The sequence below is a fragment of the Falco rusticolus genome, chromosome 2 (assembly GCF_015220075.1).
Source record: "Falco rusticolus isolate bFalRus1 chromosome 2, bFalRus1.pri, whole genome shotgun sequence".
NCBI lineage: Eukaryota > Metazoa > Chordata > Aves > Falconiformes > Falconidae > Falco > Falco rusticolus.
In genome coordinates, this window is record NC_051188.1 from 110,527,787 (window position 1) to 110,544,711 (window position 16,925).

Below are 16,925 nucleotides of genomic sequence, written 5' to 3' on the forward strand. Positions count from 1 at the left end.
TTAAAAACATCACAAACATGACAAAGGTATTGAGATTTGAATAGGATCTTAAATCTTAAGAAGCTGCATCAAATACAGAAAGATGTTTATATATTACTTCTTATTTTTCAAATTCTCAAAATTTAAAAACTGTTTTCATCTTGTAATGTGATACAATACACTATGTCCATATTTCAGCCCCATATGCCTGTTCCTAAGAGTCATGAAGAGAGATGTTGATGTTTCACTCACTGAGGTAACATTGTATAAGGATAAACTGATTCTGCTTCTAAAAACAATTTAATGAAGATAAAGTTATTTAAAAGAAAACAAAAAGGACAATTGAGTAAGAAGGGTTACAAGAATTGGACAGAGTAATTCTAGAATCAACACCTTTAGCTTTGATCCGTGGGCCACAGGAGGATAACCATCTTGTCCAGGTGGGATGAACAACTCCCACTTCCCATATTCCATCTTCTTATATGGATGAGAAAATGGATTCCAGCCATCTGCAATGTAAGAAATAATACTAAGTGTATTTATCTTCAAATGTGTCCAATTACAATTCAAAGGTATAACAGCTTGTTCCACCTTTTTCAGAATTAACCTCAGTGACAGCAGACTTTTTTTATCTGGTACTACCATAAACATTCAAAAAGAGGCTCAATAAAATGGCTAATATTTTCACTAGGGAACTATACTCCAATTCTAATTTGACAATGAATAAATTATTTCTACTTCACCTCTCTGATGAAAGTCAAAATAACCTCCTACTCCCCCCCAAAAAATATTGATTTTAATACCACAATATCACAGTGGTATGAAAATTAATGGATTAAAAGTAATGTTTAATGTAGATTTAAAACTTTAAAAAAAAATAAACATTAAAAAAACCTTCACATCCTAAACAAGCCAGTAGAAATATTTGTTACAATACTATGGAAAAAAAACTAATCAGAGCTGCTGTTGATTATAGAGAGGGGAAGCAGACAAAATGTAACCAAAACCACCTCCAGAAACTGAACACTCAAACCAGGTTTGGACACACACGCTGCTCACTCCCTCTATTTTGACAAGTTGATATCCTATTAATAACACTCATTAAGTGTATAATATAGGAAAAATAAAGGGGAAACAGCAGACAAATTTGATAGTAATGGCTAAGAAACCACACAATATCAGACAGTGACACTGCAGCCAGGAAATCTGGCCTGAAATGATGCAGTTCTAATTAAGCAAGTCTTGAAGAAGACTCCTTTTTCATTTAAAAAAGTTTACTGGATTTAGTAACTTAGCTTAGATTCCGTAATTCAAGGTTCTTTGTCCCCTTTGGATTTACTGAGCACTGGAAACATGCAAGATTGGTCATTATGACATGCCCAACTGAACAGACACCTTCCAAGAAGGTCTTGTGTGTCTGTATGCATGTTCCAGGTTAACTGGTATGAATGAGACTGAATAAAAAGCTTCTGAAATGACAGACCTAGGCAATGTAATTATTTCTAGAAGGAAGTGGCAAGCCAAGTTTGAGAATTACTTTTTTTGTTTGTTTGTTTGTTTTGCCTCAAAACCCACCTGTCTCACATAGTTCAAGGCAACAGAGACTCCTAAGCTCACAAGAAACCTATCAACAAAGAAAATTGAATTGCAAGACACTGAAGTGTCACAGCACTCCCCAAACTAGCCAGCTGCAACAAGGTCTTTTACTACCTCATACCAGCATACTCTTCATGCTAGTCCCTCTGATGCCTTCTCCTCCTCTCTCCTCACCCAGGACATGTGTTCCCTCTTCCCTCTCTCTTCACTGGCTCTCAACCCCTTAACAGAACCAGCCACAGCTGCACCTTATCTACAACCTGTCACCCCTGAGGCCAACCCACGGCTGTATATTATCAATGCTAATTAACCCAGCTTCATTCTTCTACATTAAAGCAAGACATGCTAATCTCCCTTCATGCTAATCTATTTGCATGCCATCTCCTGTCATGTAAATACCAAAAACCCAAACACACCTCAATGAAAGAAGAATAAGCAGCCTTCCATGATCTCCTATTTACAGGAGGTACAGTGCATGATCTTAAGCAGGTACTCTGTAACAGCTAACAAGCTGTTCACACCCTAAACTGTAGTTCCCTGACTAGTTTAAGCTAGTGTAAATCAATATTGCTGCTAAGTATGGTAGTCATGGTTAACAGCAATTCAATAAAAAAACTGGACGTGCCACTGGAGCAGGATCATCGCCTTTGGCACCATCGAAATCACAACAGGGGAGGCAGAAAAGTGAAAAAGTTGCATTCATCAACATACATATTTTCCTAAACATCAGTAATCAAAAATATTATTTGCTGTGAAACAAATCAGTATTTGGATGTCTTGAGTTTCAGAGAAAAACTAGGCTGCTTCCAAAGTAAGTTGCTAGTTGCTCTTAGACAACTGTTTAAACCTGAGACCTGTCAGTCTTCAAGGAACAAAGCTGAAAGGCACAAATCAAATGGGCTAGACAATGTGACAAAAATAACCATGTACAGCAAATATTCTAGTACCTGTTCGCTACTGTAAAATGAACAGTGTCAAAACCAGTGAAGAGATTATTCTAACAGAACATTTACCATGCTCGAACACAGAAATACAATTAACTTGGTACTCTACTTAGATGATACCTTATTTGTGATAAAAGCTATTTGGATAGTGCAGACAAAATACACAAATTAGCAGAAGGAAAGTATTTACTAAACTATTGCTTAACAGCAGAATGGCTTGTATGTTAGTAAGATTTAGATGGGTCTTCCCCCTTGGTTTTACTCTAAAGTACAAGAAATAAAGAAACAAACAGTACCATCTACTAAGGCTACTAAGACCAATATTGACCAAACAACACCTTCCCAACAAAGCAATACTCCTTAAAAAAAAAGCCAAAACTGCAAACAATATATACAGTGGTTATATACACCGTAATACATATATTTATTTCAGGGAATCATAAAAAGATGTAGAATATACATCACCAGAATTTTGGGGCTGGGGGGGGTGGGGGGCGCGGGGTGGGGCAGAGTTAAAACTGATATTTTCTTTTAAATTGCAAACATCTAAACTGTCTGAAATAAACAATTCAGGCAAAAATCGGAAAACAGAAGAAAGATGAAAAAGTAACAAACATCTTCAGTTGCAAGAAGACTGCTTTAAGGAACCTGTTCCTGTCAGGATTTCTGATAGTCAACACCTTCTTATGGGAATTACCACCAACTCTTTCTTCTCCTCCTGCCCTCGAGATATCTGATCATCTTCATTGCTTTTCATGAACCTCTTTCCTACTGAGCGATATCTCTTGATTGCAGCACATGAAGTGAACCAAATAAGCCAAGTGATGACTTGCTAATACTGAGCAAAATAAAAAGTTACAGCAAAGGCCTCTAGGCCCAGTCTCTAGAAAACTCACTTGGGAAAATTGCCTGAAGTTGAGTTCATTACATATACCAAACCTGCTGCATTCTTACATTACCCCCAAAAAAATTCTTATGACCTCTGTTAAAACCACCTCTCTTTCCTCCTTTAGAAGGGAAAATGGTTGCATCTCTCCACCCATTTAAGCATCTCTGCTCTCCACAGGCAGCTTTAACAATTCTGCCCAAGCTGCTTACACCTTTCTCTCCACCTGCTACCAACACCAGGTGCTCCTGTTAATCCTTCCTCTTCTCAGCCACCCTCCTTCAGTACTGGCTGCCCACGGTTCATGATTTAAGAACAACTGCAAAGCAATACCCATCTGTCCCACACAATCCTACTTAAAACCACTGTTTACTAGTTACCCCTGGAGAGGAACTCATTTAGGAAGGTTATAACAGCAAGTACTGCTTTGTTTTAAGGAAAGAGATACGAAAAGTTCAAACACCCTGAAAACTGAAGGCTGCCTTCAAAGAACCAGCACCTCAGGCTTCTCTCAGTTTTGCTGCTTAGTTTTCATATTTTTCAGCAAAACATAGCCAAAAATGCCTTGGGGCAGGAGGGTGGGCGGAGAAGCCTAACCAACCAAAAACTGAATAGAAGACTATTCAGAAGTTGAAAATATAAAGACAAAAGAAATAGCTTGAGAACAGGGACTTTGAAGACTCTGTCAATAGCTACAAACAGAAAAAGCCTGAGAAGATTACCAGCAGAATTTCAAATAATCAGCTTGAATAGGTTTTAGGAAAAAATGACACCACAGAGAACCCGTAAGACATACACAACAAGACCTTCTATTCAAAAGTTCAGGCCCCAGATATCTCTTAAGCAAACACGGAAGACACCTTGATTAGTCTGGTACTTTTAGTTTCTCTCATCTCTGTGAGTAGATCTTGCGAAACCAGCCAATTATTTAAATATTACATCCTACCTCAGCAACACGAGGCATGAGGGAACTTCTTGCTCAGAACAGCACACTTCACATGCTAAAGAATCATGAACTGAGCATTAATCTAGAACGGAATTCAAAGCTCTAATAGCTTGGATTCTACCTTCTATCATTAAAAAAAATTAAATGCAATACTTCTGACTAAATCATAAATTTAAGTGACTTCTTCCATCTCCTGATTTTGTTTTCACGTCGACAAGTATATAGCCATACAGCTCTGAGGCTCATGGCTTCACTTGGAGTTTCATATCAGAAATTAACCTTCCTCTTGCTTCTCATAGGGGAAAAAAGTACTTGTTGCATATTGACCAAATCATTTGCTTGTTCCAATGTAAGAGCTGATACATCAGTGCAACGTAACTATTTTTTCAAAAGTGAAAAAACTTCATAAACTGAGGTTGAACTCTCAAGTGCAATAAACTCACCTCAATTGTATTTGCACATTCTACATACTTCTGATCAACTGAAAGATGCTCAAAGAGAATACAGAGACCAGCAAGCATTCACACAGCTTCCTTGAGGAAAAGATATCAGACAAACAGCAGTTCAGACAAGGGAAGTGGCATCAAAATCCCACTATCCCACAAGATACCTTTATATCATTTGCTTGGAATATGAAATCAGAACATAAATGGAGAGATTCTCTAAGGACACTATACTGTTCTACATAGTGGCCAATTAGATCTTCCTCCTTCTACACTGCCTGATTTCCAACAGCTCAATAGCAGGGTCATTAACATTATCTGCTTAAAAAGTGATTAAACAGCTCAAACGCTGACATAAAAAACAAATGTCATTACTTCTCACATAGGATGTCTCCCTGGATAATAATAACAGGTTATACTTCAGTCTACTTAGTGCTTTCAGTTGTCTGCAGCCACAGAAGTGTAGAACTATTTGACTTTACTCATGAAATCTAGGTGTTTTTCTATAAAAAGCTTTGAAGAAAGTAAAGTTGGGTATAATATCATTGTAATACCTAGTCTGCATTTCAGTAAATGTTTGAGTCAAGTCTGTGGGGAAAAAAATAAATCATTCTAAAGTAAGAAAAGTTTCCAGTCAGCTGTCAGATACCCAAATTTTGAGGGCTGGTAGCTTAAGCTCCTCTTTCTTCACTCTGAAGGAAGCCTGTCAGAGTTCAAGTAATAAATAAACCTTCTCCCAAAACCGGCCAGCCCATCCTCCCTCTACCACCAGGAGAAGCCTTCCCCACTAGTGCAAGAAAAAGGAAACAGAAATGGAATCAAACACATTCCAGAGGGATCAACATTTCAGACCTAATGATAGCTGGGAGGGAGGGAAAGGAAGACAGAGAAAAGTAAAAAGGGAACTAAAGAACAGAAATCACAAGCATGACTTCCAAATTAGCATATACATTCTTACCCTTTCAAGGTTCTTAAAGCCAGTAACTTTTAATTTTTTTTAAATTCAAATATTGTTTACAGATAACCTACTGAGTCTCTGCATGGCCAAATACAATTTTGTGTGTTTTAATTCCCAAACAAATTCTTTGGGTTACCCTTAAAACTTGATGGTCACTGGCTGACTTTGAAATAGTCAATTGTAAAGTAACAATAAATGGCCAGTAGTCACCAAGTTCCTCAGCAATATAGCATGCAAATAAAATATTCAGTGTGTTATCGCTGCAAGTTTTTAAGGTAGCTATAACATTGATACTACCTCTAGTATCAGAAATTCAGCTAATTGCCTCACGCATTTGATTTACTGAGATGCTAAAAGTACTACTTGACAAATCTTAATGGTTTTGGATGTTCATTTAGTACTATTTCAGATAAGCATCATACCAGAATACCAACAGTCATAATACTGTTTTCTCTCCAATTATGGAGTTTTAAAGAACAGACAAAGAACACTGAAAGTATTGGTATTTTCTTGAATTTATGTTTTCCATTCTCCAATTCAATTACCAATTTGAGTGCTACTACTAAATTTTACCTGTTTTCCAGAAGAGACAGCAATACTAAGAATTATTCTAGAAATAGGAGCTGTCTCACTCATTACAAGTGTCTCAGAATGAGGTACAAAAATACCATAATTTGGGGCAAAATACCTTATTATTAAAGCTTTTATTGTCTGCTATAAGGCATAAAATCCATTCACAAAAAACTTGACCTTTGCAGGACTGAGGCTTCACATGTATATCATTACAGAAACAAATTATTCATGTTTATCTTAAGCTCAGTTTAATTATAAATTCTGAAAGAATTTTATGTTTTCTGTAACACAACCTGACCTTGCTATAATTTTTACAAGGTTTCGATCCTCAAAAACTTAGCAGATTAAATAGCAAGGGCATTTTGTTTCTTTTTTTGCATCTTTCCAACAAACATCTGAGAGATTCACAGAGAAAACACTGCTATCCATATCCTTACAAGAGAACTAAAAAAAGAAAGCATGAACTGACAGGGTTTTATATTATATACCATCATATTTCAGTTTAAAACCTAAAGAGCTATTGTCATTTAAGTTCCATGTTTGTTGCTTTGTATAAGATATCCAGCTTCCCCCCGCATGGTTCAATTACAGTTCTCTTTATAAAGCTTTTTTATAAAAAAAATCTTATCAAAAGCAATCCTGATATTCAATTTAAATACAATATAATCATAAATTTCATTTGAGACTTTAACCTGCTTGAAAACTTAAAGAAAGGTTAAAGGGATTCAGTTTTAATTAAACATATCCGTAGCAACCTGAATCTAAATCTTAGGGTTCTGCAACCCAAATTCGCATCAGAATATTATTACACTGAATGACAATCATCCATTCCTCTAGGCTTTCAGAGTACATTATCTTCCCTTTTGGGAATGAATACTTTACCATGACTGATGAATATGATACATAGAACGAACAGTTCTTCCATGTTAAAAGTGAATTTCTTTTTAGTTTCTTCACTCCTTATTGCCACATTTCATTAGCATCTATATACAACCACTCTGTATTAGTCCTAAATTTCTGCTTCATATGATGTATTACATGAAATATTTTAAATGAAGTAGAGTTTAGAAAACCGTTCCAGTTTTTAGCAACTGTATTCAGGTATACACGTACTTCTCCTCCTAACCTACCATGCCAATTTACAAGTTATATTCTCTTTAAAAACTGATTTTAGATACTAATTTCATTGAAAGCTTGTTTTTAAAATGGCCATCTATTAAAATACATAATTAAAACAAATGAATTCTAGTCTCCAACCATGTTGACAAATTTAACTTAAAGACTATCATACCCATCTCATCACAAAAACCTTGAACAATGGGTAGGATTGCAGCAAATAGAAGAGGGGTAAAGAGGAGAATATTCTGTGTGTCTATACATGCAAAGTTGAGCTGTCAAAAATAGCCTCATCTAGCTGTCTTGCAGTCAGTACTGATAGCTGAAATCACTGCTATCTAGCAGCAGGTGAACTATACTCATGATTCGTTATTCAGTTTTGAATCAGAGGGCATATCTGATTCCCATATTAAAACTCAAGTACTACTACTATTTTATCAATGTCTATTCCAATAAAAAGACAAGGAGTGTTTTCAAGGAAACTATCATTCACTACGTTAACCATATCAAACAGGATCATGGCTGAAAACAGTTTTCTGTTTGCATTCTGCATCAAAATCAAAAGATTTTTTTAAAAATAATCATTGTTTGTAGACAGACCCTCCTATTGAGTTCTTAAAATTAAAAGAAAAAATGCAAAGTTCTGAAAATTAAAATAGACGCATTTTATTACTTTGTTGGGAAACTGAAGCATGACATGAATATTTAAACAATTTGCTTATTCTATTTGTATCGATCTTGGGACTATGGAAAAACAGTACTAAACCAGATTGCTATGAAGCATTGAAAAAACCTTAACAATGCATCTGAAAAACACTGCTAGGATAGTCCACTTCTTTCTTTATTACTGCCCACATTTTTGCAGAAGATAACCACAGTACCTTAGAAAGCACCACCAGATACTACAACTAATGGCATATGTAATAAGTCTTATCATTGTTAAATTATATAAGCACATGTGATTTCAGGTTCCTAACTTCCTCAAATACAGAGTTTGTCCTTTTAATAGTTTCTTCAAACAGAGGTAAGGAAGAAGGAAAACTCAATATTTAACTTTTTGTTTAAGCAGTAGTTAACTGCCTCAAATTGGCAATTCATGTACTCTTTTGTAACGCAAATACACACACTGAGTTGACCAGATCAGTATTTCCACAAACCAAAAGTTGGGTAAGTAACACTGTGTGTGTCTGAAATGCAGTTCAATAAACAAAAGCATTTCACAAATAGAAGTTCCAGTTCAGTAAGAACCAGCAACGAAACTCCTATACCTTGATGGACTAATACCTAACACCCTGAAGAAGGGATAGAGAGCTGAAAGGTTAAAACAACTCCACCCCCGCAACCCACAAGGGAAAAAAAAAAAAAAAAAAAGAAAAAAAAAAGAGCACAGCATTAGTATTGCAGGATTTAAAAGCAAAAATAAAAATGCATGTCACCTCCATTTAAGAATTTTCAGAACGATTTGAATGTAGCTAACCTTCCAAATGAGGAGCAAATTTATATTTTTGTCTCAGGTTCAAAGTAAGTGAATCATCTTCCTGGTTCTTGAGTAAGCAACACAATTTCTCCATGTAATCCTGTCACCTTCCTCTTCTGCTAATATCCCTCCTTCTCCTCCCCTCAAACCAGCACATCAACTACTCTTTCATAAATATGTTTGATTTTAGATTACCCTTTTCCAGCATGACTTTTGTCTACACTCTCATGATGAGTGGGAATTCTGAAGGGCCTTGGGCCTTGGACAACACTGTTTTTAGATTAGTAAAATAACATAAAGCCAATTATTACACTTTGATTTCTCTGCATACAGTTTTATAGAAGCTTAACTGTAGAGCTTTAGGAAGAACCTCAGGTAATTTAGACACAGTCTACAGATGAAGTGTAATTGGGCTAGATCCTTTACACAAGTCATCATCTAACGGGTATTAGAAGAAAAAAAAAATACACACAATACTGACCATACAACTGAAACATGTACATTCTAAGGCTACTACAATGTAGAGTAAAACCAGTATTAGTTTCAGCCACGATACACGTTTTCACTATCAGAATTTCCTCATTGATTAAAAATTGTCTTTAAGCAAAGAAGGTAATGATCTAAAACATAGTGCAGAAAAGAAGAAATATTCCTAAAATACTTACTGAAGTCACCTGCGAGAAACACTGCTTCTGCTCCTGGTGCCCACTCTTTGCAATATATTCCGCCATCCACAAACTGATTAACTCCAAAGGTTTTGTAACTTTTTGAAAATTTGTCAAGGCCGCCTTCACTTTCTTCAATGTTCTTCAAGCGGTTATAAAACAGAGAATACCTTTCAATGAAAACAGATAAGACCTTTTAGAAAGTGCCTTTCTTACATAAACAAGTGTAAGAACACTAAAAAAAAAAAAAATTACATGAGACACACTGTCACACTATGTCCTAAGACTACAATATCAGATGCGCTGTTCCCTACAGAAATAGAAAAAAATACCAAATACAAGCCATACAATTTTTCCCATGGTTGTTACACAGTGCAAAGTTGTAGTCTTCGTATTTGTCTGTATTTTCTCTACTTTATGGGAATGGTTTGCACTGTAAATCCAAGACTACAACTCCTGATTGGCAACCAAGAAATCATAGTATTACTACACAACAGGAGAACTTCACACTCTGAACAGCCCAGCACTTTTTCCCCCCATCTTATTAATATTGGACACAGGCCTCCTAGGGAGAATTGTATAGGCCTGCTACATCTCTCACAGTCAGTTTTAATAGGCAATTTCAGGACACTGAAAAGTTTGCAGTATAGCATGTAAGTATGGATAAACTAGTCTGGCACTTAAAGAAAGCAGCTCCTTGGGCAACCTCTTTACAGCAACCGTCAGCATCACTCTGCAGACCCCTGACACTTCAGTGATTTGGAAAACAAAATTACCACTTCGCAAAAGTAATTGTTTGGATCATACCCTACTTATACCAGTAGGACTTAAAATGCCTTAAACCTCTAATGAAGAAGTTTGCTAGCAACAGCTTGGAGATTTTTGACATATTTTGCTGTTTTTCTCCAAGAAGTTCCCGTAACAAGAAACACACACCACGTATACCATATAAACAAGAGGGTCAACTCTGACTCCTAAAACGTGAGCTATTATGTGAAGAACCGCAGCTTAAAGCTTCAGTTGAGCATTTAATTAATAAAGGTAATGTTATTTTAACTTAACCAGTAAATAGACATTAATCCTCTACTTTGGAGTAATTAAAGGCCAATTCTAAAATGAAACTTTGAAACAAATCAGAGCATTAAGTCCTGACACTGCAAATAGGCTACCTCTTAAAAAAAAAAAACCAAACAAAAAAAACAAAAAAACACAAAACCGAAAAAAACCCAAACATAACATTTAAAGGGGTTTTTTTTGTTTTAAATAAGACATCGCCACTGTAATTAGAAATGTGTTTGTGTTCTCCACAAATGGAAAGGAGTCTCCTGAAATGTATAAAAAATAATAAAATAATAATACCAGCAAGAACAACTTGTCTGCCTCATTACTGTATTTTGGAAAAGGAAATAAAGAGGCAGAACAGCACTATGGGTTAACACCCTTTTGGTTTAAAAAAAAAAAAGAAGAAAAAGAAGAAGAAAGGTAGCCTGTTTGCGATGTCTATTTATTGGTTAAGGTAAAATAACATTACCTATATTAATTTTGAGCACTATGACGACTTTCAAGGTTAATCTCCCAGCAAGTTTTTATTATGAGGACTAATGCTCACCTTTAAAGACAGTAAGATTTGAACATGTCTCAGGATACACTACAGCAAAAACACTTACACATTTTTGCCCATCCACCTGCACCATTCCTTTCAAATTTGCTCATGGGTATAATCCTGGTAAGTGCATTACTAACTACTACTGTGGTGGTGATCAATTTCATTTATAGCGCTTGAGGTAGAATATTTTGTCAGATTCCCAAGTATAATTGTATTACATACATGCACAAACCCAGCTGACTCACAAGTTTTAATAAACTGCAATCACAGAAAAAAAATAATATAAATAAAGTTTAAATACAGAAAAACAGAACAAGTCACAAACAGCCTCAGAAGTTCAACACAGGATGTTTGGTAAAGGCAAAATTACTCCATTATTGAAGGGGTCTCCCGGCACGGGGTAGGGGGTGGGACGTATTTTCATCTGTATAGCTTTAAAGTTTTAGGCCTTCCTTTAAAACATATCTGTTATATTCTACGAGACAACAGTGTTATCTGCAAATTCCTATTTCTCAGCCATACATAAGCTGTTTCAAAATTGCTGTCTGTCAAATATATTATTTTTAACTATTTCCACTGCAGCTGAAGCAGGAACCTTTCTCTATATGCTATAGACAGCTGTTGTAACTCCAAAAAAGATCTTAGTGCAGCAATAAGTTTGACAGACTTAAAATAGAAAAGGTGTTTTGGAATAGGTTATCTACTCAAAATTAATCCTTTTCTCCCCATACTTGGTACAAATACATTTTCACAGCTTTAAGAACACCTTTGGCTGGATGTGGTATTTCCCACATTCAGAAAGAAGCAGAGTAAGTGGCAAGCTTCACCTTGAACTCTAAGTCAGTAGTACATAACTTAGAAAGCTGGAGAGGAAGGAAATGATACATTTATTAACACAGAAGAACAGCAGGTCAGAAGGACTGAAATATCTGTGCAGAAAAGAAAACCGCTATGATAACACTTCATATAACCTAGAGGTGCACACACACTGATGGCTTACTGCTGCTCCTCGGTGAGTCCTCCCTAGCAAAGAAGAATCAAGCCCATTCATCTCATTCTGAGGAAATAAGCAGCAAACAAATTTTGAATTTGAGAGTGAGTTTATGGGTTGGCTGGGATGAAAACGGACTTTCACAAAGCAATTATGTGATTTATGTCTTTGGGGGAAAATCACTGACAGTAATACACACATTGTAAGCTCTGGATTCTTGTTACAGAAGCAGTAAGAGCACATCCACCATTTCAGCTTTTGTCTTTAAGTAAATCCAAAGTTTAAGCGATCAAAGAGATCGTGGCCCAAAGAGACCATGACACTTAATAAGTGAAATGATCATGAGTATTACTGTAAAAGACTGCTCTTTTGGCTCACTTTGCAATAGTGGTAAACAATATCATGTGCTCAATAAAAATCATGTATTTTGGGGGACGGGTTCAGGGGTCAAGGAAGGGAGCAGATTAGAAAAGTTGTTGACCAAGGATTTAAAATATTACTGCAATAATAGCTTTTTATATAGGACAGATTTTGTACAAGTAATACAGCATCATGTACACTCAGTAACAATGCTCCTTCAATATTCAAAGCATATTGCTTGTGTCAGAGCAAGTAAATTCAGGTGTTACTGGTACACCATCACTGCAGAAATCATGATTTTTGAAACAGCTAATGCTCTTCAGAATTGTTTTTAAATTATAATATTGAAAGCATTCAGGTTTTATTATTTTTAACCACCTCCTGAAATTAGCAAATATAGAACTTTAGTTTGCTCTAAGTTCACAAAAAAACCCAACAGCTTTTGAAATGTATCAATTCCTTGTGCTGTGAACTATTCCAAAAACCCATCTCAGGACATGAGACATCTGGGTTACCCATCACAGAAGGTCCTGTAAAACAGCAGAAGCATAGTTCTGCATCCTGTTGCTGCTTTAAAGGATGGAGTTAAGTGTGTGCTTCATGATCTGGATTTAGGAAACACAAGGTTTTGCTTTCACAGAAATTTCAGCTTTGATTTCTACATTACCGAGGCTTGTTAAACTTTTTTATCTTCCAAACTGAAATCCCAAGATTACACACAGAAGATGACAGGAAAACATTTTTTTGTTCAACTGGGTCCAAAGATCTATATTGTTCACTAATAACATACAAGTGCTAAAAGAGGAGAGCTAGACATTAGATTGGTAAAACTGTATTTTGTGATCCCCTCTTAACACTGAAAGTTATGTCATGTTCAGTTATGCCTATATACTCATATGACACATATATATGTAGTCAGACAGACTCTGGACACATGGGACGCATTTCAAAGGTGAAACAATCCTGTAAGATTCTGGACATACGAACAGAGTCAACAGCAGCATCCAGAGCTACAAGTCAGGACAAAAGGCTGACCTCTGCCTTCATACTTCTCAATTCACAGTTTAATGACTGCAAAGTCTTTTAAGATTTTTCTGTTTCCCTGCATTGAAATTGACACTGAAGAGGATTACAAGGTAAAAAGTGTACTAAATATGCCTTGAAAAGTACAACCTTTAACTCTGGGACAAAAAAAACAAATGGAGCAACAACAGGATCCACAGAACTTCAGGTATAGAGGAGTCTGAAGTAAATGGAAAAAGTTGTACAATAAGTCCCTTACTACAGCCAAGTACAACACAACACATCTAACAAGTGCAGAAGACAGCAGAAGAGGGCTGCTTTCAGTGTATTCCTTGCTCCTGAAGTTCTTACAAAACAACAATGGGTTTTAAAACTAAAATACCAAAGCTAGGTGTTTTCTTCAGTTACTGGAAAGAAAGACTTCACAGTCTTCACATTTTCCCAAGCACACATAAACCCAGCTTGAAACAAGGCATTTGGTAACAGAATGCTACTTTTACACCAGCATTTTTTCCACTTCTCTACCACTGTTTCACTGTGAAATACTGGTAATCGTAAACATCATTTGAAACAGGGTCACAACAGTCTTTTCCTATTGTTACATTCATAATTTGTAACACAGCATTGCTTTAAATCCCACGCTTTATATGCAGCTTTGTTTAAAGCCTTACAATAGAAGTGTAGGAATTGGCTGACTTTTCATCAAAGCAGGATTAAAACATCAAACATGAATTAGTATAATGGCTACCCAGAAAGCAAGCATCTTGCCAATAAAATAACCTTCACAGTGAAGGAGTAAAGACAATACCAACTCACTAGCTACTCCAAGGTCTTAGATTTCAGGTGAAAAACACCCTCAAACATTTTGTCTTATGGATACCTGGAAATCTATAAGTTATACAAGTCAAGTTATACAGTTATCAGAGAAGAAGATCAGAGGAAAAGATGGCATGAAAACTTTCAGTTCAATGAAAAGCTATACAGTTCTTAGCAAATAAATAGAACACTGTTGCTTTTGATAACCATGATATACAAAACTCTCCTGATGCTGTAGTTCCTATCACCCCTGACTTCATTCAGCTACTGATCCCATTAAAACTCTCAGGCATATGTTAAAATTAGTAGCTTCAGTATGAAGCATAAGAATAAAAAAGCTAAGCCTGCCCCTTCCTTCCCAAAGTCAACTGCCTTAGTGAAATAACACTTTTGGCAGACCATGGAAGTCTCATGGTAAATCAGAATACTGAATTAAGGCTCCACATAAAGCTTTCAGGTCTTTATTCATCCAAGCAACCACACGTACTAACTCCTTCCTGACCACCTTGTAAAATGACGGAAAGGTATTCCAATATCTTAAACTTTAGAAACTAAAGCTAATCTGGTTAAATCCAAAAGTTCTGTTTATTAATCTAAACTGAAACTAGTATAAACAAAAAATTCCTTAGCAGCATACATGATACCCTCATCTAATCAGTCTGGTGCTGAACTCCAAGACAGCTGCAAAGCTTCAAGGCATTTTTATGCCCATTCTCATGTTTTTCTAAAGTTGTAGTTACTGGAGTTTATAGAACAGTCAATCAGCTTATTTTAAAACCTGTGGTATCAACACTGAAATGAATCACTGTGGTCCCTCTTCTGCTTTTGGTGCTGATCTTAGTAGCTATTCATGTTTTAGATTCATTTTTTCCACACCAGCTTTTATGTCATGATTTATTTCTACAATATTGGTCCATTAATTAATGCTAATTTATACAAAACATGAAAAAATAGGAGAGACTTTGGTAATGGTATCTGGTGTCCATATGGAAAGCCCAATTCTGCAGATACCAGAAGGAAAAGGATATGAAAGAAAATGCCCAGTAAGGTGCTCTGCGTAGCCAAATCCTCCCATTTTCCAATAAATACAACATTTACAGTAATACCAGTGTTAAAAACAAAGCTACAGTCCAAAAGAAAAGAAAACACTCCGCTACTTAAATTTGTTATATTTCTTCACATTTCTTCCAAGGCAGGTGTTGGAAGGACTAAAATATCAAAAGCAGAAAGGGAAAAATGGTTTGTTTTCCCCTTTTCCTCCTCAGTTAAACAAAAAACGTTAAGAAATGTTTCAGATTTCATGATACCACTTATCCTATTTATCAGCTCAATCCTGAAGCCTCTTAGGGGAATGCTGCCTCTTATTTTCAACCTTCCACTCTTCCCTGCCGCAGAAGAAGCTGTATCAGCATTACAGTAAAGCAGGGAATAGGAAAGCAAAGAGGCCATCAAATCCTGTCCTGTATCATCACTGATGTATCACGAACAACACTATTCATAAAGTTACTAAGATTTCTGAACTCCATTTTCAAAACTGCCTTGGGTCTTCCCACACTTATTACTATGACTGGAAAACTGCTATAGTGCTCTGCTGAAATCATAGGTTCTTCCCAAAATCCCTACACAGCAGCTCTGTTTAGCAGCTAACATACCATCACCCTCTGCTCCAAAGTTACACTGACCTGAAATTCTCCTGCAGCTTTCCAGTCACAGTACCACAGCGTCAAGAATAGGGCTCTGTTGATTCTCTGGGGATTTATGTTAGGGTGTGGTTGTTTGTTGGTTTTTTTTATTATTTTAAAGGATTCATAAGTCTTGTAAACAAGAATGCAACCCATCACAGCTCTGGAACAATACTGAGATAGCACGCTGGGTTCCGAGTTGGTGAATGAAGCTCACTACAATAGTGCAGGAAGACTGGGGCCAGTGGTGTGGAAAAGAAGTCAGGCAGTGTGAAACTCATATTCACCCACTGAGGTGGTAAACCCACTTTATGTGGACCATTCCCTGTTTTGGTATAGATCTACTCTTATCTCGTGATCCCTGTGGACAATCAAAAGGGTCAAAAAACTAACAAAAAATCCAAATCACAGTATAGATGCGCCACACTTTCACCAGCATAATACCTCCATAGGAGAAGGAATAAACTGCAACAATTTTTAAAGGTTTATTTTCCTACAATAATGTATTAGCCAAATAATGTATTTCTCAAATAAAGCCACACTTTGAAATCTGGCAAATAACTAACCAAAATTGCCCATTTTAGTTCTGATAGTCTACTGTAGGAACATAAGAAAGGATTAAAAGCTAGTTCTGAATTGTATACCAAGAAAGGCTGAGAGGCTGCAGTTCTCCTTCTGATATCACAGGCAGCCCATTCTTTGGAGAATGATGTCCAAAATCTTGGAATGCTGTCATCAGCTAGCAATGATGGGTATCATCTAAGGCCCTACACCAAATGTGTAAACAGCAACTGCTTCCCTGAAAAAACCTTGATAGCTACAGAAGAGGAACCGTTTGAATCTGAAGATGTGATGTTAACACTT

General features: G+C 36.3%; 1 protein-coding gene across 2 annotated transcripts in view; it reads right to left on the reverse strand.

Annotated features, from left to right (window-relative positions):
- The window catches only part of GBE1 (1,4-alpha-glucan branching enzyme 1), a 167,222-nt gene that overhangs the window by 118,252 nt on the left and 32,045 nt on the right, over positions 1 to 16,925 (reverse strand). For both annotated transcript variants that reach the window (XM_037377956.1, XM_037377955.1), the window contains exons 2-3: positions 9,584 to 9,753; positions 373 to 488 (exon numbers count right to left, since the gene is read on the reverse strand). In XM_037377956.1, the coding sequence (XP_037233853.1) occupies positions 373 to 488; positions 9,584 to 9,753 (286 nt within the window). The remainder of the gene's footprint in view (positions 1 to 372; positions 489 to 9,583; positions 9,754 to 16,925) is intronic.